The sequence below is a fragment of the Vigna unguiculata genome, chromosome 2 (genome assembly GCF_004118075.2).
Source record: "Vigna unguiculata cultivar IT97K-499-35 chromosome 2, ASM411807v1, whole genome shotgun sequence".
NCBI classification, from domain to species: domain Eukaryota; kingdom Viridiplantae; phylum Streptophyta; class Magnoliopsida; order Fabales; family Fabaceae; genus Vigna; species Vigna unguiculata.
Window position 1 is genome coordinate 33,576,136 of NC_040280.1, and position 25,358 is coordinate 33,601,493.

The 25,358-nt window shown below is 29.4% G+C and overlaps 2 protein-coding genes and 1 long non-coding RNA gene across 3 annotated transcripts; all 3 read left to right on the forward strand.

The window, feature by feature from the left end:
* The first annotated feature begins 3,208 nt into the window (after positions 1–3,208).
* Positions 3,209–9,901, forward strand: LOC114168635. The gene is made up of 2 exons (XR_003600732.1): positions 3,209–3,495; positions 9,618–9,901. It is a non-coding gene; the product is annotated as an uncharacterized LOC114168635 (long non-coding RNA).
* A 1,147-nt stretch (positions 9,902–11,048) lies between these two features.
* LOC114168626 (amino acid transporter AVT1I-like) lies at positions 11,049–12,814 on the forward strand. Its single transcript, XM_028053516.1, has 3 exons — positions 11,049–11,359; positions 11,501–12,108; positions 12,235–12,814. The coding sequence occupies exons 1-3, from the start codon at positions 11,218–11,220 to the stop codon at positions 12,748–12,750; spliced, it is 1,266 nt and encodes a 421-aa protein (XP_027909317.1). The 5' UTR covers positions 11,049–11,217; the 3' UTR covers positions 12,751–12,814.
* An 11,066-nt stretch (positions 12,815–23,880) lies between these two features.
* LOC114174121 lies at positions 23,881–24,499 on the forward strand. Its single transcript, XM_028058882.1, has one exon. The coding sequence runs from the start codon at positions 23,978–23,980 to the stop codon at positions 24,164–24,166; it is 189 nt and encodes a 62-aa protein (XP_027914683.1). The 5' UTR covers positions 23,881–23,977; the 3' UTR covers positions 24,167–24,499.
* Positions 24,500–25,358: the final 859 nt, after the last annotated feature.

Sequence of the window (25,358 nt, forward strand, 5' to 3'; positions counted from 1 at the left end):
TAAAGCCTAAAACGAGTATTTAACCCGCGCCGCCTGGCGATCATAACCAATCCCGTCAGGCGGTTCATCCCAACAACACCCAGAATGGCCCAGACTATGAGTCGCCTGGCGGTACAGGGATTCACCGCCAGGCGCTGCAACTCAAAACACAGCGAAATGCACACAAATGGATGAGCCGCCTAGCGGCTATGTATAGCCCGCCAGGCGGTTTCTGGAAAATTTTCAGAATTCAACAGAACCTCAGAATAAACATAGTGCATGCATATCTTAAACATTACTTTCACAGAATTCATACCAAACAACAGTATAATCGCGGTAAAATCCCCTAACCTGGTTCTCCTTCGCTTAAGCTTGACAATTTGTAGGATTCCCCCTTGATCACCCTCCTTCCTTGCTTCCTCCCTATTCAGCCACGTAAAATCACACAAAAATATAAAGTTTAATGTAAGTTCTCCAAGGCTCGAACCCACAACCATGTAATCACCAAGTCTATATCAAACCATTTAACCAATTCATATTTCTTGCTAGGAATCACGATTCAATTATCATAACACACAAGAACATGTTTTCATAAATTAAAATAACAAAACCATAACATCAAAAGTTATAACACATAGGACTCGAACCCAAGTCCTTTCACACAATCAAAGTGCTCTCAACCTCATGAGCTAGCACTTTTCCACATCATACCAACCATAATTTAATGTCATAATTATTACCCCTCCCGTATTTATTAATTAATTATTTATTTAATTAATTAAATTCTACGGGTCTTACACACACCATAACTACACATACCAGCACCGGTTAGATAATCCGTGCTCTCACTCTCACACTCCGTACAACACACACTACAACACTCTCACATCAAAGTTTAATGGCACGTGAATGGACAAAATCGTAAAATCATACTTCATCCACTCAAATATTTTCATCCTTGATGAGATGGGTTAATCAGCCTACTTATCAAATTGGTATTTTTTTCTCTCTCTCCCAAATCAGCTAAAAGGATTTGTAAGTAAACCCATAAATTTGTCCTATCACATTCTTCCACACAATACCACCCAAATAAATAACTAATTTAATAACGTGAGTCATCTGCCACTAACATGAAACCCCAAAGCACGAGTGAGGTGTTGGAACGAACCAGAGTTCCTCCACAAACAGGAACAGGAACAGGAACACGAACACGTCAGCAACCCCTGAATTGCATAGGACCTCATTCTTCTCCGCCACGAACACGAACTCGCTGGAACGAACCCACCTTCCTGCACCGTTGACGTATAGCCACAATGCCACAACAAAGTGGCACAGAGCAGTGACAACCTTCGTCAGAGCACAGTAGTGGCTGTGGTGGACGGTGGCGCAATGGTGTGACGAAGTGTGGTGGAGTTCGCGTAGAGAGGAACAACAACTTCGAGTTTGGGACGAAGATGAACAGTGCTGGGTTCGCGAATTTGGAACCCTAAATAAGGGATATGGCATCGGTTCAATTAATAACCGATGCATAAAGTGGAATAGGCCTCGATCCTATTCCACCCGAGGCCAAAGCCTCTGCTGTCAGTGGCATTTTTGAAATTTTGGGTAACTCTGACGCGTTATAGGTCTCGGTTGAGTGATAACCGAATCATAAAAGCCCTTATAGGCTTCGGTTGGATTGAGACCCGAGGCAAAAGAGTTTAAAAATTTTCAAAAATGTCACCGCGTTCTTATAGGCTTCGATTCCGCAATAACCGAAACTTATAAGACGATGTAAAAACACGATTCTGCACTAGTGTTTCTTAAGAGCAATTAAATTTAAGAAATAAATTAGTCAGAAATTTATTATATCGCAAAATGTATTTGCAAATAAATTTACACATGTAAACAATTTAACACTCAAACTATATTTCTAAATTTTAAATATTAAATTACAGTACAACCAAAATTTTCCGTATTAATTTATATTTTCCTTCTGTTGATGCATCAAACTTTTATATTAGCATTATGTTTTCAGATATTATAAAATTGTGTCTAGATGTTCGTAATTTTGGATGGTGTTCAGAACGCAAACTTATCATCTGCAATGACAACCCTTAGAAAACATCATAAGTAGTTCAAAAGTTTTCATACCTAAGAAATATAATATAGTTTCTTTAAATTTGTTGAGATAAAAAACATGTAAAAATGTATGAATTTGAGATTGAATTGAATATACAAATATAGAGAGGGAGATATTTTCAAGACGATGGTTAACTTACCAATTTAATTTGATTTGAAAATCTTGTGATGATATACTTTACACAATAATATTTAATATTACATACAAGTTTTCAAATAATTTATTATTATTATTATTATTATTTTACTATATTTTATAAACCTTAAAATATATTTGGATAATATATTATCAGAATTATATGCATATATATATATATATATATATATATATATATATATATATATTAATAAATATGGAATGTCACACATGTTCTTTTCTTCTAATCTTTTTAAAGAAAACACCATAAGGAAGTTTAATAAAGGAAAAAAAATCCATTTATTCTACATCTACTTTTTTATTTTGGTTATTTGTATAATTTTATATGGAGTTTTCCCTTCTACTTTTAACAATAGAAAACTAGTAAAATTTTGTCCCTCTACCATTTTTCCTCTTAAACCAAATATACCATTTAGATATTTCGAAGAGAAATGAGTTGATTCTTCAACCAAGTCACCGACAACGAATTTGAACGCAGCCTCACAGTCCCCTGACCACAATTAGAAGTAGCACCTAACCCCTCTTTATTTCTTATAATTTTTATTTTCAGAACTAAAGATGTTTCTAGTGCTCGAAAAATACATATATTTTAATTATAAGAATTATGCAAATTTTTACCTTTTATAAAAATTATTTCTAAACTCAGTTTTATTTTACAATTTAGTTTAATTTTTCTATTATCATATTACTAGTAAGAAATATTTTTCAATAATTATTTTTTTAGAGATCGGTGATCACCAACAATTTGTTGATTCGAATAGTAATAAACTTTAAATAATGATTAAAAAAATTAAATACATAGAAAAAAAAATCAAAGGAAAAAGTATAAAAGGAAGTTTCTATATTTAAATCGAAAAGCTACGATGTTTTTAAAATTATGATCAAACTATTAATTTAATAAAAAAGAATCTATTTTATTCCCTTTGCCTTTTATTTTTGTCTTGTATGGGGAAGTTTTCTATAACGGTCATCACAACAAGTGAATTACTTGCAGAAGAGAACAGCAGTGTTATCGTTTATTTATAAGCAAAACAGTGGAAACCTATAATACTCTCACTCTTTCATCACAAGGGTTCCAATGGATGCTGCCCACTGTCAACTAAACCATAACCTTAACTTTCCCCTCATCCAAGACCAAACCCTACGCTGCCATGAAAGCAATCAAAATCCTCAAACAGATTCTGCAAATACCACATCTTTCCTCAATACTTGTCTCAATGGACTCAATGCTTTGTCAGGTACTATTTCTCGTCTTCTCACTCACTATTCATTTTTTCTGTGCTCTTCTCTCTGCTTCGCATACATGCAGATTTTATTTTTTATAATCCTTTTTGAGTTTGCCGTTGTTTATAGAGCTCAACATGCTACATCCATGTTCTTACATACTTATATATATTAGATCCTCGTTTACCGGTGTGGTTGGTGGTGAATGATTAAGCACGAGGTCCTATTTTTGAGTATTTTAGCTTATACTCTGTCGATTGGAAAATGAAAGTTTAACACAATTTTTTTTTTTTTGCAATCTTTCACGATCTACCTATTTAGATAAAAGAAATATTATTTTATTACTTCATTTTAATTAAAAAATAAAAAATAATCTATTTTAATTTTATTTAAAAATTTTGTCAAATTTATATATATAAAAAATTCTCTATTAATTAGTGGTTGATTAGATGGTTTAGGATGAAAACACGTGATCGTCACAGGTTGTCCATTGGATTATTTGTGTCAACCTTTACTTTATGTTGTGATGAAAGGAGACCACGAAAAGATTTAAATCCAATCCCATTGGACATAAGTGGTAGATAAAGGGCCGGGGGGCCGTCTTAGACTTTCTTAGTCGAATTCGAGCAAGCAGAACTTAACACCGTGTTTGGTAGATAGAAGGAAAAAACAGCCACGACCAATTTGTTCTTTTTTATACAACTTGTTTCTCGTGAAGAGAAATAAAATAAAAATATTTAATTTAAAATCATATCTTTGTTACTTATTATTATTATTATTATCATCATCATCATCATCCTCATTATTATTATTATTATTATTATTATTATTATTATTATTATTATAAAGAGATGGGAATAACAAGTGATGAGAGATAGGAGTAACTTAGGTTAATCACTTGCTTTTTCAAAAAAAAGTCCTTGTACTTTTACCCTACTAAAATGTCATACTTTCTTGTTTTTACTTTTTCTTTTCCATCGCCCTTTACTTTTTATAATAAAGAACATAGCGTAATTAAGAATAAGAATTTCTAAGTTTGTACTATTTTGTATTATTAAATTGAAATAGTGATTATATCTTTACAGTACTATGCAGAAAATAAACCTACACATAAAATTATGGATGGTTATCCTCTTCGGTTACAAGCTAAATTTTAGCTCTATCTTAAAGAATAAGTCAATAAATGAGTTAATTTTATTAAATTAAAAAAAGCTATCACATTCTTAATAAATAGAAACAAATAATATTTAAACGATTAATAATCTCTCCTTTAAATTAGATGTTAAAACATCTAGTTTACTTATGTTGCCTCAATCAAACGTTACATAACGCTGAGTGTCAAAAACTTCTGATTTAAGTGGCTTAGTCATTATATCTATTAATTGATTTTGAGCGCTACAAAAACTTAACTTGATGCTTCTCTCTTTAACAAGATCTCTTAAGAAATGAAACCTAACATCTATATGTTTACTTCTTATTTGAAAGACTAAATTCTTAGATAGTTGAATAACTAGATTACTATCATAAGAAACCAAAATATGCTTATGTTCTTTAAAACCTATGGTCTTCAATATTCTCTTTATCCAAATACATTGGCATGCACATGATGTTGCAGCTATGTACTCTGCTTCTGTTGTAGATAGTGCTACCACTGTCTACTTCTTGGAAGACCATGAAACTGGCCTAGATCCTATTGAAAAAACAAATTCATACATGCTCTCCTTTCTTGTAAAAAATCCAATAACAGTTGTCCCTTTTAAATACCTTAAAATTGTCTTGGTTGCAAACGAATGAGTTTTTGTGGGATTGGACATGAATCGATTAACTAGACTAACTCCATACATCAAGTCTGGTATGGTTGCAGTTAAGTACATAAGACTATCAACCACTTGCTTAAATTGAGTAGCATCTGCTTTAGGCCTTGCATCCTTTCTAGACAACTTTGTTCTTGGGACAATTGAATTCTTGACTGCATTACAATCCATCATGCCAAACTGAGATAAAACCTTTGAGCATATTTCCTTTTATACATAAAAATTCCATGTGCATTTTGCAAAATTTCAACACCAAGAAAATGCCTCATCTTCCAAAGATCAGTCATATCAAATTCTGACATCATGGAGGTTTTAAAGTCATCACATATGATCTCATCATTTCTAGTGTATATTAATTATCTACACATAGACTAAATCAAAATTTTACCTCCCTCTATTGACTTTTGTGAATAACGTATGCTCACAAAAGCATCTTTCAAAACCATGTCGCAAGAAATATGCTTCTATTTTGTTGTACCAAGCTCTTTGTGTTTTTTAAAGCCCATACAATGCCTTTTTTTTAAAAAAAAATTTGTATACCATTTCTTCCATGTCTTTTTCCACAAATCGAACTAGTTGTTGTACATATATTACTTCTTTAAGGTCTCCACGAAGAAATGTGCTTTTTCATATCTAGCTAAAAAATGACCTAGTCAAACTATACAACCATTGAAAGTATGATGCATATGGTGTCCAGTTTAGCAACTGATTCAAAAAAATTTGTTGTAATCCACCTTATAGTGTTATGCATACCTCTTTGCTACTAGACTCGCTTTAAATTTGTCAATTTCTCCATTTTCCTTGAGTTTGGTTTTGAAAACCCATTTATTCCAATTGCCTTTACCCCTTTTTGCACATAAGTCAATTCTCCACTTTTTTTGCTTTTAACTGCTTCCTTAAATGTCACTAGATCATTTTTAGTCACTAATAGCGCACTTGTAATATCATTATTTGATAAGTCGTCTCTTTCTTCATAATTTTCCATCCACATTGATTTTCTTTTGTGCCTTCTATCCCTTCCTTCAATTGGAATCTCAAGTGTTGGGATATGAGATTCATTTATGATGCTTGTTCTAGTACTAAATGTCTTTGTACCTTACTGATTCTCACTTTTTGTTGCATCTTCAAGTTGTGCAGAGTTATGCTTTCCATCTTCTTCCAATTCAATAACATCTTATTGATCTTCTGCTTCATTTTTCTCCCAATTTCAACTCTTGTTTTCTTAAAAAGTTACATCTTTGTTAATGATGATTTATCTATTGATTGGATCAAAAAATCAGTACGCTTTGGATTCATCAATGACTCCAAACAATAAGCATGGCTTACTCTTGTTATCTACCTTAGCTCTCTGTTAGTCTGGTGTGTGAATATGAACTAGGCAACCAAAAACTTGAAAATAATCAACAGAAGGTTTTACTTCACTTCATGCTTCTTTAAGAGTTTTTTCCTGTACGACTGTTATGGAACTTCTATTCAGAATATGAGCACACCATTTTGTTGCTTCCGACCATAAAATCTTTGGAACTTGTCTTTCAACCAACATAAAGCGAACCATATTCATAATGGTTTTGTTCTTCCTTTCCACAACCCCATTTTGCTGAGGAGTGTATGCAACAGTAAATTGTCTCCTCATTCTTGGCTTCTACAAAATTCTTCAAATGCCTTTGAAGAAAATTCTCCTCTTGTGTCTATTCTTAAAGCATATGATACTTTCTCCAGCCTCCTCTTCCATCAAACCTTTGAAACTTTTATAGAAAGAAAAAGTTTCTGATTTCTCACTTAGAAAGTATACCTAAACTTTACATGATAGGTCATCAATAAAACTCAGGATATAATTTTGAGAACCACTCCTTGTTACCACTCCTGCGATTGTTGCACCTCGAGTCTAGAAACCACTCACCCTTCCTCCTTTCTTTGCGTTCTACATGGACCATCAACAATCCTCTTGATCCACTTTGTCCTCCCTTTCAGCATATTTTGCTTTCTTTTCCCACATCGGACACTCATATTGGAAATGTCCAAGCTTATGGCATTTGAAGCATTCAACTTCAGCCATGTTAAATGCTTGTCTTCCCCTTCCTCTACCTCAAACAAATCCTCTATATCTCCCTCTTCCTTTACCTCTTCCACTTCTCTCATCAACAATGACTTGCATGACTTGCTTTTCTATTGTTGAGAATGTCATTCTTTGCTCGTGATCCCAAAGACTACTTTGAAGTTCGTCTATTGTCATGGTATCCATGTTCTTAGATTGTTCAATGGAGCACACCACGTAATTAAACTTGGTTGTCGTAAACCGGAAGATTTTTGCATTTATGACGTTCTCTTGCATATTTTCTCAAACTACTTTCATATTTTTTGCTATCTTCAAAGTTCGAACAAAGTATGTATTCATGAATTCTACTTCCTTCATTTGTAACATTTCAAAGTCCTTGTGTAAGGATTGAAGCTATGCCCTTTTCACTTGTGTCGAATCTTGGAATTTCTGTTTCATGGAGTCCCAAATGTTTTTAGAAGTCTCATCATTCAGAATGGTATCCAAAATTTCTCTATCAATTGCTTGATTTCGACTTTTGTTGCATTTGCCTTATTGGGAACAACTCTAATTCCATGCTCGACCAAGTGCCAATACTCTTTTGATCGAAGAAAATTTTCCATCAACTTTGCCTATTAATCATAATGCCCATCAAATTTTGGAATTGTTGGTTGCACGTACTTGATAGATTATGCCATCTCTAGAAAAAAGTTCTTGACACTCAAACTCACAGGTGTTTCACTCATTCTCACCTAGTTTCTTTTGGTGCATATTTTTTCCCCTGAGATGTCCCTCTCTATCACTCGATTGTTTTGGTTTAGGCCCATGTGAAGCAGTTTTGATACCAAATTGTTAACGCAATAGGTAAGAATAAGAATTTCTAAATCTAGACTAGTTTGTATTATTAAATTGAAATAGGGATTACATCTTCAAAAATTGTGCAGGAAATAAAGTAACACTATTTCTTGAAGCTCGATCTTTTCCCCAGATGAACCATATAGCCATGAGAAACCATGGACCATAATAGAAGAAGAGCTTACTCCACCCATGAGTAAATATTTCGTAGTAGCCTCATTAGACCGTACATCTTTCTTGGTATATCCAGATAGTAGATAAGAACATAAACTGAAACATTCTAGAGCTACAAAGATAGTTATTAAATCGTTAGCACTGCATACACGCAGAGAATCATATGCGGTTATCTTCCTAGTTTATGAACTAAATTTGAGCTCTCTCCTCCAAAGAATAGGTCAACAAATGACCTAATTTTATTAAATTAAAAAGAAAACTTTCAAATACATAAAAAAAAACATAAACAAAGAAGATTTGAAATGGTAACACACATATTATATGTACGAAAAGAAAAGATCGGAAATTGAGTGAAAAAGATTAAAATATTTAATTTGAGAATAATGTAAAGGAAAAATTATAATTGATTCCTAGCCAGGTTTAGACTCCACATGAAAACAAACCGGAAACAGAATGTTGATAGATTAAAGAAATATGAAGAAAAATAATAATTATTAAATATATAACTAATTAAGAGCAAGTTATAAGATATATACTTAAATTATATTACTTTTCGTTCATAATAATACTTGTCTCTGTTGAAAATTATTATGTATTTTATTCAAGTTTATTTTGATATGAATTTTCTAGATGTTTTCTTCTCTCATTATCATTGTTTTGGTATATATATATATATATATATATATATATATATATATATATATATATATATATATATATATATATATTTCCAACTTAAAACATTAAAATGTTTATTTTAAACTTTGTTAAAAAGAATGATTGTTATATAAATTGGAATACGTAATGATCAATTTGTGAACTTGATTAATTCAATCTAACTTGATTAATAGTTGAATATATGTTGAATTAAATTTATATTCGTTTACCTATTTAAAAATGGAATAGATCATTAGGTTTTTTTTACTCAATTATTCTAATCTAACTTTTGTCTTATTAACAAATATTGAATGAATTCAGCACATTTATCTTGTGTCATTATTAAATTTGGTCAATTAAATTTATTATTTAATAATGTTTTCGCTTTTAAGACAAATAATTTATTTTTCTATGATTTTTTTTTTTTAATTTTTAAAATATATTAATTTTTTAATTAATTAATCTGAAGTCTAATGACTAAAAATAAGTTATATATATATATATATATATATATATATATATATATATATATATCATGAAGATTAAAATAGAAAATATTAAAATAACTAAGGCTGTGCTCGTTTGGAGATATTTTCTGTAGACGAGGATTGAAAAGCGAGTGGAAGGGGCGTTCGTTTCGATAGATTTGGAGTGATATGCTGAGACGGATTTGTGGGGGAGAGAGTAACAACCATCTTCGATCAGATGAAGAGAAAAGAAGGGAAATAGTGTATATTTATTATGCAATTACATGTTTGACCCTAATAAAGCATTTGATTTTGAAATAGAGATTTTGTGTGCTTGTCCACTAATGAAGGCACGTATTGGTTGGTGGTGGAGTTTAATGTGTTGCTACAATACTATGAAAAAATTTAATTTATTTTATTTATTTTTGCAATTTATTTGTAGTATTAGATAAAAATTTTAAAAATAATTCTAATTAATACAAATATTAATTTATACTACTTATTATTTAAAGGGTAAAATGGTAATCTCACTTTTTTTATATATTAAAACATTTCTTTTATCTATCACATCAATCAAATTATTCCCAAACTCTCACAAACTTTACTTTCAAATTCATTCACAATCACCTATAAATCCCTTCAAAAAAACAACACACATTTCACTCTCAAATTCACTCAAACCCATCCTCTCCCTCTCTCTCAAACCCATCTACCCAAGTGAACAAACCCTAAAAGTAAAAGAATTTTAGTTGATTAATTTCTCTGCAAAAATAAATAATAAATATAAGTATATTTGTGAAACGAAAACATGTATAAATTGTTGCCATAACTTTCATCCATTCGTATGTTGAATGACCATTGACTATAATTGCAACTAATTAAAACACATGGATATTTATGAAATGAATGATACTTCTGAACTGAAGACCTCACTATCAAACATCCTAAAATAAGAGAAACATCGGCGTGCTTACTACTCGGTGCTTCTCCCTTTAATTTCGCTATCAAAGTGGGACCTATTTTTTCCTAAAATGCTCTTACACGCTTCTTTCATCTCATAGTTAAAGAGGGCATTTATCTGATCTTATCTCAATAGATGATTCAACCGCGTTCTTTTCACTTTGCCATCATTCTTCACTTAAATATTCAGTTTACTCTCCATAATCATTCTTTTCCACTCTCGAATATTAAACAAAAGATATATTTTAAGTAAGAATTTCTTTGTATTGTATCCATAAAGACAACAATGATATATATATGTCCTAATTATTAAATATTCTTCAGTAGTTTAAAAGTATGTACAAAATAACTCTTTTGTTTATAGTAAATATTTTGTGCTTTTGTTTCCTCGATAGCCAATAGTGGATTAGATTTGCTGATGTGGGAAGGTACTCAGAAGTTGCTTCTGTACTAGGTGGGGAAGTAAGTTGAAAAACCCGTTTAAAATAAGCTAAATACACTCATACTAGTTTGAAAACAAACTCATATTTGGTATGAAAAAAAAGGCAAGGCTATTTACGCGTGGCCCATATTTAGCATCAGGGTTTTTTGAATTGGGAAATATCATAAACGTTTTTCTGACCTTTCGAAGTATGAAAACAACTTCAAAATTTCTATGTATTTATTAGACCAGATCTGAGAGCAAATTCAAGCCACTCCAGTATCAAACTTCTCACATAAAAAAAGGATCAACCTCTCTCTCATCAACAGCTATATCAGATAGATTTTGTAAGAATGTCAAAAAAAAATTCGTACAATCCTTCCTTGAGTGTACCTTTCCTCAATGATGAGGAGAAAGCCATAGCCTCTTATTCTTCTGCCAAAAATACTGTATCCTTCTTCCGTACATGCCTTAATGGACTCAATACAATAGCAGGTTTCACCTCCTACAACCATGCACTTACTTTCAACTCATTGAAATATATAATCTGTTTCTTTTATAGTTGCCTCAACCTATGTAAAAACATAACCTAATATAAGGCTAATGTTTTGTTTGCGATTTTGGTTTAATTTTCAGGTGTTGGCATACTCTCAGTTCCCTATGCTCTTGCAACAGGAGGCTGGTTAAGCTTGGCTCTTCTGTTTTCTATTGCTGCTGCTGCATTTTACACGGGTCTTCTGATTAAAAGATGCATGGATAAGGACTCAAACATTAGAAGCTACCCTGATATAGGTGAACTTGCATTTGGAAAGACAGGGAGACTAATAGTGTCAGTATCCATGTACACGGAACTATATCTTGTTTCAATAGGATTCTTGATTCTAGAAGGTGATAACTTGAGTAACATGTTTCCCAACGCCAAGGTTTCGATAGCTGCCTTAACAATTGCAGGGAAACAATTCTTTGTGATATTGGTTGCCCTTATCATTCTGCCCACAGTTTGGTTGGATAACTTGAGTCTACTCTCTTATGTATCTGCAAGTGGAGTTTTTGCTTCTCTTCTCATCATCCTTTCAATAACATGGACTGCAACATTTGATGGAGTTGGTTTTCATCATAAAGGAACTCTTGTGCATTGGAATGGTCTCCCCACAGCTGTTAGCTTGTACGCCTTCTGTTATTGTGCACATCCTGTCTTTCCCACATTGTACAATTCGATGGAAAACAAACATCAGTTCTCTAACGTAAGTACTCATGTTTGATTTGAATTGAAGTGGTCTATATTGTCCTATATTCAAGTAAAGAGTGTATCTTTCACTTTCTTGCTTTTTCCATGTAATTAATGAATTTTAGTTTTCTGAACATTGCAGGTCCTAATTGTATGTTTTGTCCTAACCACTGTGGGTTATGCATCGATGGCTATAGTGGGTTATTTAATGTTTGGTGACGGGGCTGAATCACAAATAACATTGAACCTGCCTCTGGACAAAGTTAGCTCAAAGTTAGCAATATACACAACCTTGGTGAATCCCATATCCAAGTTTGCTTTGATGGCAACACCTATTACGAATGCTTTGAAAGACTTGCTTCCGAAAACGTACAAGAATAGGGTGACGAGCATCTTACTAAGCACAGTGTTGGTAATGAGCACCACCGTTGTTGCTCTTGCTGTCCCTTTTTTTGGGTCTCTCATGTCTCTGATTGGAGCCTTTCTAAGTGTCACAGCTTCTATTCTGCTTCCATGCTTGTGCTACTTGAAGATTTCGGGCACTTACAAGAAATTTGGGTGTGAGACGGTTGCCATAGTGATGATAATAATGATAGCTATTGTAATGGCAATTTCTGGGACCTACATCTCTCTCATGGAAATAGCCCACAATTTGTAAAGGACAATGTAGTGGTCCACTCTTTTGACTATAAATTTCCAAAAAAAAAAAAGTATTTTTTCCACATGGAGTATATGCCTTAAAGAGTTAAAAGACAAGTTAAAGATGAGAAAGAATGTGTTAGACTTAGACATGCTTGGTGATTTTTTTTTTTTTTTTATAAACAAAATAATGCATTATTATTTGAGTTCTAAATATAGAATATATTCCAAAATTTGGAGAGAAAATGCGCATTCAGTGCAACAAATATGTATTTTCATCATAGTCCCCAAGTTAAAAGTCAGATATGAAAGAGGTGTAAAATAGGAATTATGTTCTCAGGACATGAGAGAAAAAAATGGAAGAGTTTGTAAATATTAAAATAACTTTTACAGATAAATGAGTTATATAACAATGTAATAACAAATTGAACAACAGTATTCACATCATTTACCACAATTAATCCGCATTTTTTCTTGTATGTTTCACATCAGCTTTGTCCTGGGGGAATATCTTTAACTGATCATAAAATTCTTACAATGCTGCTTGTAGTCATAAAGTGTATGCAATCACAAAAGTGTAAATATTTCACTACGGTTGGGATCGACCCAACTTGCTAAAGGTTGACAATGACACTACAAACATTTACACAAATTGCTAAAGGTTGACAATGACATTATAAGAAAATAAAATAGTAATTTAGTGAAATTATAACTTATGCTAATAAATAAAAGTTGGCACTATTTAGTTAATAATGTCATATTTACATAATTAAATTGATGTTAATTCATCATTATTTTTTAAATTAACTATTGTGAGTCCTACTTATCTTTAGGGATGGCAATTCGGGGCGGGTCAGGCGGGTTGACCCGTAGGTCTACACAAAAAACGAGGGGCGGGTTGGGATGTTGAATCCGCAGACCCGCAATAGCCCGCCCCGCATAGACCCGCAGCCCACACAGGCTAAAGGTGGGGCGGGGCGGGCTGACTCGCTGGTTCGCTTACAAAATTATATGTTCTCATTTTTTTAGTTCTTACATCATTCATCATGTTGTTTATTTAAGTTTCTTTTATTCTTTTTTTTATTATTATTATTATGTTGATGTCTTGTAAGGTGACATGTTGCTATTATACTTTAGCTATCATATTCATTTTTTATTTTTCTTATCTTTGATTAGCTAAACTAATTGAAATTATTTTGATAGAAAATGAATATCAATTATTATAAAAAAATTAAAAAAAAATATTTTACTCAACAAAAAAAAAATATTTCACTGATCACAGATGTGGACCAATCTGCAAAGCAAGCCAGAAAAGTGAACCCGAAATTAAACTGTGGAACAAACCAACCCAACCCATACTTTACGGACAAAAATGCAAAACAGACTAAACCGGACCGGACTGGCCCACCCAACCCAACCCATACTTCAAATATTTTTAGTTTCAATTTAATCTCAATTTTTTGTATAAACGAAACAATATTGTCCTTCTTTGAATTGAGACTCAATTTACTTTTTATAGGAATCTTATATGTTGATATTCTTACTAAAATCTATACGAAATATTTAGGACAACTCGTATGAGTGAATTGGTAGAGTTAATACTTGATTCTTGATAATTATATTATTCAACTTCTTAATTTTAATTTGTTCATGTTTTTTTTTCTGCATGATATGTGTTTTGTTTCATGTTAGATTTAATTCAGACTCTAACTAACTTGATCTCAAACATGTATTTCATACAAATTTTAAAGTTAATTTAAAAATATTTTCAGAAATATTTAATAAAAATGTTAATTTTAATAATAATATTAACATAAGATTTAAACAAAACATAGATTGAGTCGTGATTTAAGAAGGAATATTATAGCTCTGTTTTTACAAAAAAAGTGGGACTAAATTGAAATTAAAAATAAATATAGAGATCAAATTGAAACTTTGTCCATGTGACACAACTATGTAGTTACATATGTAAAAAAAATTAAAATTAAAAAAAAAATTGAAACATGACACTATTTTAACACCGTTTGTGACAAACTAACTATAGGACCACATTGAATCACTTTTAATCAATATTTGGATAAGAGATATCGTCATCATGATCTCTTGTAACAAAATATTATGTGGCGATAATCAAAGAAGATAATAATATAAAATAACCCTTACATCAAAAAGTTAACATCAACACATTTAAACATACGAGATTCAAAACATATTTAAACCTTGAATGTATAATACTACTTCAGTTGATATTTATGTACTTATTATGAGAACATGAGTATCTCTTTAAGTTCGTATCGCATTATAAAAAAAATCATCTTATATTTCAAATTTTAAATAATTATTAATTTTTTAAAATTAATCGGTCCAAATTGTCTTTAATTTTTGTAAATTACATCTGTATTGCAAAATCTAATAATTTGGGTTGCATACATAAAATATATCGAGTGTTTAGTATTCATTTACACAAAAACAATTACTTAACTCATTAAACAATACACCATCAAGTAGAAAATTAGATTTTGGATTCAATTGAACATTGTGATAACCTATAGAAACAAATTGGATTTTGAATTGGATTAAATGACAATAACCAACAGAAATAAAAAGTTTAGCTTTTAGACTAAAATGGGTTTTGTCACGTGAATCTTTAGTAGCCTTTAAAGACTTTTACCAAAATGCTTAGTTTTACTAATTATTAATTAACAAAAGCTTTTCATATCTTTTTCTTTCTTTTACTTTATTTTAGTCTTTAATTACTTTTAGAAAATGTCAGCACTAAAATATTTTTAAAATCATTTAAGCTATTTTTATTTAATATTTATGGATATCCACCCATATGCGCATAAGTATTAAAAGATATATGAGACCATTTTGTATCTAATAAAACTTGTTGTATTGTTCTATTTATTTATTTATTGTGTGCATCACGTCTCATTGTCATACAATTGTTATATATTAAAATCTGATACCATTACCTGGAACGTATTTATACATTGATTAATTTTATTTTCCTTCTTGTTATTATATATATGCCTTTATTGTTTGACTTATTATAATTTATTTAATTACCAAACGTACCTTAATAATTACGCTATGGACTGTGGAGAACACCAAACACGATCAGATCCAATGCAACAAATAACATAGTAAAAAGTGTATATATTGAATGGGAATCATACAGATTGTGCAAGAAAGTAAAACCGACATTTACTTAAAAATATAGGACCAACCCATAAACATACTTGGCTGCTTAGTTAAATCGAGGTTAGCAATGAACTTATAGACTTAATTTGTATTAGTAAAACAATTTATATTAGGTGGTTCAGATAGTTCAGGAATTAACACGGATCTAACATCAACCATTACATTTATATTTATAATAAAAAGTAGTTTTAATTTCTTGACTATTGTTATATAATGTAACAGGTAGAGAAGTATACATTAAGAAGTAAACATTAAAATAATTTGTTTTGTCTTAATATAATAAATACTTTTTTCTTATGATTTTTTTCCCTATTCATGGATCAGGGAAAAAAACAAAAAATTAACACGTTTAGATTTTTTAAAAGAGTAATACTACCATTTTGACACCCTATAAATGTTTAGACCCATCTCACATCCACTTTATTTGTTTCTTCTTCTTTTTTTTTCTTTGCAAATACAGAATTAGATAAAATTTTAGTAGTTAATATTGTAGACACATTTAAATCTTAATTAATACACGAAATATCATTTTTATTAACACTACAAGAAAATGCTTCATTAGTAACTAATTTTAGTGACCAAAAGTTGTTAGTTATTATAATTACTAATTTAGATACAAGTTTATAAAGTAAAAACATTATTGGTTACTAAAATAGTTACTATTATGAATAAAAAATTATAATTGGTCACTAAATTGGTTTTTAAAATTAGCTACCATAGTTTTGGCTACCAAAGAAAACTGGTCACTAAAAATTAGCTACCTAAGTTTTGGCTACCAAAATAACTTAGTTACTAAATTGCTCTCTAATTAATTAGTGACAAATTTAGTGACCAATTATAATTTTTTATTTATATTAGTGACTATTTTAGTAACCAATAAATTTTAATTTTGAAAATTGGTATTTAAATTGGTCACTATAGTAACTAATAACTTTTAGTCACTAAAATTGGTTACTAATAAAACATTTTCTTGTAGTGTAATATTAAAGACTATTTTAGAAAATAATAATGTTTAGTTTATAAGATGATCCCTAATTTAGTCGATATAGTAACTACTTTTTTTTTTTTCTAAATTTGATTGTTATTTAATAATTTTTTTATAATGTTTATAATACTTTTTTTTTATTCTGATTAGTCTATATACCCATAACTTCAAAGGCTTTGCATTTTTGTTGCCAAATGTTAACCAAGACAATACAAGCTAAGGGGTAAGGGCAACTTGTCACAAATTGTGTCAAACTTTGTTATCAATGGTTAAAACAATCTATTGAATATGTGGATAATTGTGTGAACTAGCTCCTTTTGAGTGTTTTGGGAAAAGACCATACAACATGACATGATTTGTAGTAAAGTAATGAGACTTTCTAGCTTGGTGGTGGTGTAGTCTTTATGATCTCATTTATGAAAAGGTTTTTACAAGACCCTATGATTAAAGATATGTGGATTGTGATGGGTTTTTACAAGACCCTTTTGACAACAATCTCTCACCATTTCATTTAGGTGGAAGGGTTGAGTAGGTCAAGATTAACTTGTTACTTAATAATACTATATGATCTTGTTAACATAGTTATATAATAAAAATTAAATCTTCTTATAAGAACTAAGATAACTTTACAAAATCAAAGTCTATTACAAGTTTTTCTAAAATATTTTTCTACTTTCAAAATAATGTAAACAATAATTAGATAATATAAAATCTATGCTCTCAAATCTTCACTATTTATAATATCTTAATAATGTATACACAATTACTTACCTACACTAGTACCGTGAACTTATTACAAATATTACATTTTTTTAAAAGTAATCTATATTGGAGTGATGTCATTTTTGAAACTATTGACAAATAATATAGTATTGTTTACTTAAAATCATAGTTTATCTCATTATAGACTTACGATTCCCTGAAAGAAGCATACTGTATAGTGAGATAGACTACGATTTTAAGAGAATTAAAGTTTATATTATCTTGAATAATTTAATTTTTTTTATGTTTATTATGTCTTGAAAGTTACTATTGTCTCTTGTCGTTATTGAACAAAAAGTTTTCCTCTTTCGCCACAAAAGACGAGCTCGTCTTCTCTTCTTTTTTTCTTCTTCTTTTTCCTGTTGTTTTAGCTTGGTACCACACCCTCAGTTCAAGTTCACATCTTCTTCCTTCTCATTTTCTCACTCCTCCATTTGTTTTTCTACTCTTGCTCGACCCTAAATTCTTGTTCATGCTTTGCTATTTGTGTCATTGTGACCACCAACATTGTTGTTAGCTTTTGTATGATTGTGTTGTTACCCACACCAGTTGTGTTACTCACGTTCGTAATCAAGCATATTTCTAGGTTTGTATTCCCCTCTTCACATATTTTAATGCATTTAAAAAAATCTATATATGATGATTTGTATTTTATTATGTGTTATTTGAATTATTTATTGTTTGAATTTGTTGTTTAGTATAATTTTCTATAATTGGTTTATTGTGTAAATAAATTATAGTTTTTACGTGATAATAATTCATTATAAAAAACTACTATAAGACATTAAGATTCATGGATTCATGAGTCTCACACATTCACGTACATAAATTACAATAGAATACTAACCTTGATCCATGAGAGATTCAATGAAAATGTGTTCTTCAACCTCATTTTTTTAATCTATCTCTTTGTCTTACTTTCTCCTCTTACACTTTCTTCTTTGATGGCTTATTGGAAAACCTTATGGCCAAAACCCTAATTATTTTTATAAATCAACGTTCATGAAGTTGGACTGAACTTTATTTGATCTTTAAGTTATTTTATCGTAATTTTCCACAATAACCAATAACTCTTTATATTTTATTAAACAATATTCGGACACATCATAATATTTTAAATGAGTCACATAATAGAATTAATTCGTTAATTAATTCTGTATTCATAAATTTAGTTTGTTTGATTTTGATATTCAATACAAAACCTTATTTCGTTTCATTTTTATATTAGCGGACCCTAATAGTAGTGTTTTTTTTTTCTTTTAGTTCATACTTCATACATAATATGTTAAAAGGTAAACCAACAAAGATTCATTATTTCTAGTTTTGTTTCAATCTGGATTGCTTAATTAGAAATAGTAAAAACTAAATATATATATATATATATATATATATATATATATATATATATATATATATATATATATATATAAAAGATCCAAAGGATAATAAGCTATAATTATTAAGAGAATTATAGTTTATAAGTGACAATAAATCTCGGTTATTTGGAGAATTATAATCTATATATAAATGATAGTCTATAGGTAATAACAAACTACTGTTATTTAGATAATTGTAGTCTATAAGTAATAATAGATTATGATTAGAGAACTGCAATCTATAAATAATAATAGACTAGGATTCCAATCGTAATCTAAATAATTATTTTAAACTACATTTTGATAGATTATATAGTTTTATAATGGTGGAGTAAATTGTAAAATAATCATACCATGATGCTAGACAATAAAGTCTACCTAATATTTGATTAGTATTTTATCACTTAATTATTTTTCTAATGTAATGCGAATTATAACGGGCCGACACGTGACAAACGTTTGTGGCCGATATCATCTTAACTTAAAACATGATTGTACAATGCTTATACAAAATTGCATTAAATAATAATGTTCAAATTCTAGAAGCAGTTTGTCCCTATCCCAATTTTCACCCTACTTCTTTTAATTAAACTAGACCGAGCGATTCAATTTATCAGCTATCTAATTAAGTTAGGTTCATAGTTCATTACAAGCTAAGTGGCTACCACATTCCAATTAATAACAAGGACTATAATTCTGAAACTAAAAATCGTTTAAAATCATTTTTTTTAGTATATAAAAACTTAGAAACTACGGTTCCATTTTTATATTTTCCCTATATATAATTTAAGAGAATCAAGTTGGGCACAATTATTTCAACTATGCAGTAATTACGACTGACACCATGCCTAAGGTATATCACCTTCTTCTAAAAGGAAAAACATTGTACCAAGCTTTTTGCATTTTCCATCCCTAACTTCTCTTTATTTGTTTGTCGTATACACATCCTAAGCTTAAATTGCTATATATACATCTTCAATATTCTTCAACTTCTCATCTATATATCTCTTCCATATCCCTAACGTCCAACTCTAACCACAACAATGGCTTCTTTCTATTTTAATAAAAAGGTAAGTTCCAGTTTATGTTCACTTTTTTCAAAACTTTATCATTTCGTGATTCTCGTTCCTTTTGTCAGCTTTATTTTTATCCAAGTAGTTGAAATGATCCTCATTTCACCTAATGCATGCATGAATATTGTGAAACATGTAGCAGCACGTGTAACAACAACATGTGAAACATCAAATGGATCATCAAAGACCTCGAGTGCATGCATTTGATTTGCTCAAATATTGTTCTTTTGCGTTTGTAACACAATTATACAGATATTAATCATGCATGCACGATTTGTTCTATCTTTCCCTGCCTTTTCAATTTTCTTCTCTTTTCCTTAACAGTGAATTGTCATTAATAAATACCAAACAACTCCAATTTTTTCAGTCCTTCCGTGATAAAAGATTAATTCCCTTAAACAACAATACCTACTCTACCATTAATGCTTTTCATAATTCATCTTTTTTAAATTAAAATTAAAAACTTGCCAAATGAAGGAAGTTAGCTAAACGCCTAATTTAATACCAACATATAGTAACTGAATATTTTTTCCGTTTGAAAATGTGAAATTCCTAAAAATTAATTTATCTTAAAGTTAAATTTATTAATCGAATTATTTTATAAACATATTATTCGCTTATGCACAAAAAATGTAATGAAAAGGGCTAATTTTTATGTAGGTTAATGGGTCAATTTAAAATAATAACTAAAAAATATATAGTTTTTGAAATATCATAACACAAACTATATATGAATTGTATACGTAAGTAGTTAGCTACCATATTGAAGACAAATTTTATTGTCTAACCTGGTTTTTTAATTAAATAAGTTTTTAAATAACCACCTTGAAGTAATTTATTTAGTAAATAGTACAAGTTATAGATGAGAGTTAAAAGAAGACAAAAGTATGTCGTAGCTATGATTATGATTCCGGTCAAAGTAAGATCTAATATTATTTGATGATACTATTTAGGAGAAAATGAAGGGAAAGATGAGCAGAGACGACGACGTTTGCACGTCAGATGGAGCTATTGATAGCCGTGGTCATCCTGCACTTCGAAAAAGAACTGGTACTTGGGTTACTGGAATTTTGATTTTAGGTACTTAACTAAACTCATACATATTCATTTATTCATTTCAACCTTTTTCTAGAATAATATAATGTAATCATCATCTTTTATATATATATATATATATATATATATATATATATATATATATATATATATATATATATATATATATATATATATATATATATATATATATATATATACACACACGCGTATGTATGTGTATTTATATATATTTCCGTATCATTTTCACTATCTTACTCCTAACATAATTATATCGTTGGCGAAAAATATATTAATTTAAATGTTGATGTGCATAATGGGTGATAGAAAAGAATTACCTCTGCAGACGCCGTTAGTATAATAAACATTCGTTTAAATTTACATTTCATTTTAAAAATTTGATGTGAATTTATGAAATTTTAAGAGTAATATTATTATATAAAATATTAGGAGTTATATAAATACAGTAAAAAATATTACGAGTGTTAAAAATTTATAAATTTATAGAAATAATAAAGGTACGAGAGATATAAGATATATGATTTATATAAGAGATATGTTAAACTTATTATTTTATTTTATTTATATACTTTCTTTATTTATCTATATAATATATATATATATATATATATAATGTAACAAAATATAAAATATAAAGTTAGATAATTTTATGTGATTTTTTTTTAAATAAAATCACAAAATTATTGATCCGCAGATTTAGACAAGATGCAGACTTTAATAAATGTGGGTTTAAGTGAAAGTTTATTGTATCATCAGACTTCAATGCCATAAAAAAATCACATAATGAATTTGTAAAGTTTAGTACATTTCTATATATTTAAATTAATATATATATATATATATATATATTAGTTTTGAAAAATATCTATATATTTTATTATATTTTAGATTAAAAAAATTAAAATTAATTTTATAATGACTAAATGAATTTTATCGTCATTAACAAAAAGAAAAATAAAATTATTTTCTTCAATATTATTTATTGATTAGAATTTTTAAGGTTGAACTTCTAACCACAATATCGTTCAAATCCTTTTTTTTATTAATAATCTTATTATTTTTTCAAAATTTAAAATTATTTTTATTTGTCAATCCAAAAAATAATGAATATATAAAAACATTAATTAAATAATATAAAATAATTAAATAAGACAAGTTTGAAAATTTTCGATCAAATCATAAAATGTAAAAGACATCTTATTCAAAAATATAGTTATAAAATAATCAAATAAATAAATAAATAGTATGAAATTAAAAACTAAAGTAGTTATATTATTAATAAATATATTTAAAATTTTAATATTAAATATAATTAATATTATTAAAATATTTAATAAAAATAATCATCATATTATATAAAAGTAAAATTTGGTCTAAATTTGGAGTGCCTAAAATTGAAATTTTTTAAAAAAAATTGGGACTTAAATCAAATCAATTTAACAAATATGAGGACCAAATTGAGATTCATACATTAATTTGACACGTGTCACCATATTAGATTGACACGTGGCACACTACAAAAGTGACACGTGACATAAATATTTAAAAAAAAAATTAAAAAAATTCAAAAAAAAAATTCAAAAAATTCAAAAAAACGAGGAGCTGACACATGGCACCTACTTAACGGTGTTAGTTATCTACTAACGGAAAGGACCTAATTGATACTAATTTACAAAAATGAAGACCTTATTGAGACTAATAAAAATACGAGGACCAAATTGAGATTCTGCAACAAAAACGAGGACCAACGGAGTATTTTAACCTTAATATTATATCGTTCGTCAATTTCAAAGTTATTACAAAGTTATTACGTTGTGTTCAGATTTGAGTAGGATGATTCAAAAAAAATTCAGTTTTAATTAAATTCGAATTCATTCAAAGATTATAAATAGTTTTTTAAATTGTGTTGAATTTAATATAAATTAATTGAATACGAATACAAATTTAGCGTTGAAAAATAACAATTTGAAAGTGAGTTAAAGTTCTATTTACAGTGACCACATCAGTACTTTTACTTTCGTGACTATATGGCAAGATTTGATTACACAAATTAAAAATAGGATTAAATGCGTCATCTTGAAATGATTTTATTAAGAGAGCTAATTTTTATTAAGTATAACAGTAAAAAGAAATTAACAATTAAATTTTGACATAAATTGTAAGAAAAAATTGTTAAAATATTATTGTTTGAAGAATAATTGATTTGTTAAGACCAATTAAAAGACTAACCAGTATTTCATTAAAAATATAGTTTTTTTTAGGAAAGGAAAATATTTGTGAATGGGAGGAAGTAACATTTGAAATAGGAGTGCATATTTGTTTGATGTGTGTGGATATGAAGAATTAAAAATAGACAAAGAGGTAGTTGGGAGAGACATGAATTTATTTGCAAATAACTTACGCTGAAAAGTGTGCCACATATTGCATGTGTTTTAGTTTAAGTGCGACACTAACACGTGCACATCCCTCCCAAACGCCGGTCCATTTTTCCCTCATTTAAAGCTCAATTCTCTATTCTGTTCTATGGCACCTCAGGATCATGTTCATTGACTTTACCATTCCAAATATTGAGAGTTTTTTAATAAAATATTATTACTAACTCTGACTTTTAGGAGGCAGAGGGTGAAAGGGTGTGTGTATATATATAACTAGGGTTGGTTATGGAATGTGGATGTTGCAGTGAAAGAGAGAAAGAAGAGAGAGAGAGAGAGAGAGAGAGAGAGAGAGAGAGAGAGAGAGAGAGAGAGAGAGAGAGAGAGAGAGAAAGGGATGAAGAATGAACTGGGAAATCTGGTGGAGTCGATAAAGTCGAAGGTGAGGTTTCTGAATCTGAAGAAGGGGAAAAAACCTTACATAAAGATGGATAAGAGTGCGAGTGTGAAAGTTGAGATTCGGAGCAGAAAAGCTCGCAAGCTCATAGAGAAGACATTGAAAGCTGCTGACACTCATGCTCGTTAATCTTCTTTCTCCTTCTGCTTCCATTCCAATTAACCTCTGTAATTACCATCTAAACTCTGTCGTTTCGTTATCATTCATTGTAACACATACCTTAGGTTACAGATTTTCCTTTCTTTCTTTCTTTTCATGGTTGGTTGGTTGGTCCCAACACCGGCCACCACCACCGACTTCTTTTTAGTAATATTTTTTATGATTCCTGCAAATAAATAATTTTATAGTTTTTATAGTCTATATTGATGGCTGTGTAGACTTTGGACAATCAAGGGGAGACTTTGATGAGTTTGTGAACGTTATCTTCATTTCTTCTATTTCATTCACTCTCATTAAATGCCATGCTTCAAATTGTTAACGTCCACCAAATTTTCTCTATTATTTGTTATATACTTATTTAATTTTATGCATTCATCAATTATTTATTTTTTATTTTTTATTCTCTATCTAGAGACTAGAGTGTTTTCTGAGAGAATAATCGATTTGAATAATAATGAAAACTGTTGCTAACAAACACATAAAATTATAATATAATTTATTCAATGAATCCTATCGAATTGTTTTTAGAATTCACGCGACTTACACTAGAAAGTAAAATTATAAAAGAAAAAAGTATTAGTTTGTAAAACAGAGTTCAAATGGTGCACGACATGAGGATGTATGGAGCTCCTGCCCAGGCCACAACTTCTTTCTTTTTGGGACTAAATTTATAGTCAAGAGTCGGAATGTGTTGTCACAAAATCCAAAAAAAACATTTCCGATAGTCAAAATACGAAATAAAAAAAAAACAATACTAAAATTGCTTTTGAATTTCGCCCAATCTACTCTACATTACATATTGAATATTTATATTGAATATTTATGGGTTAAATATGTTCTTGATCCTTAACTTTAAGTGAAAATTAAAATTTGTTTTTTTTTTAAATTTTGGTCCAATTTAGTCATTTAACTTTATGAATATTTAGATTTAATCTTTTAAACAAAATTTTTTTAAACAAAATTTTGTTAAGTTTATTTGACGTTTTAAACGTGTTTTAAGACAATTTCTTAGCTAACATTGAAGTGAAAATGTGTCAAGCAGGATAAACAATTCAAATACTCTCATTCATGAAACACATTGTAAACGTTAAATAAACTTTAAAAAAAGGTTAAAAGAACTAAATCCAAATATTTCTAAAATTTGAGGATTAAATCAGGTTAA

What these genes read in the sequence shown, in the direction of transcription:
- LOC114174121 (XM_028058882.1), top strand. Translation starts at nt 23,978, where the DNA reads ATGAAGAATGAACTGGGAAATCTGGTGGAGTCGATAAAGTCGAAGGTG.
- LOC114168626 (XM_028053516.1), top strand. Translation starts at nt 11,218, where the DNA reads ATGTCAAAAAAAAATTCGTACAATCCTTCCTTGAGTGTACCTTTCCTC. An exon ending in TGGACTCAATACAATAGCAG is followed by an intron (nt 11,360 to 11,500) that starts GTTTCACCTCCT and finishes TTTAATTTTCAG; the next exon opens with GTGTTGGCATACTCTCAGTT. An exon ending in ACAAACATCAGTTCTCTAAC is followed by an intron (nt 12,109 to 12,234) that starts GTAAGTACTCAT and finishes TGAACATTGCAG; the next exon opens with GTCCTAATTGTATGTTTTGT.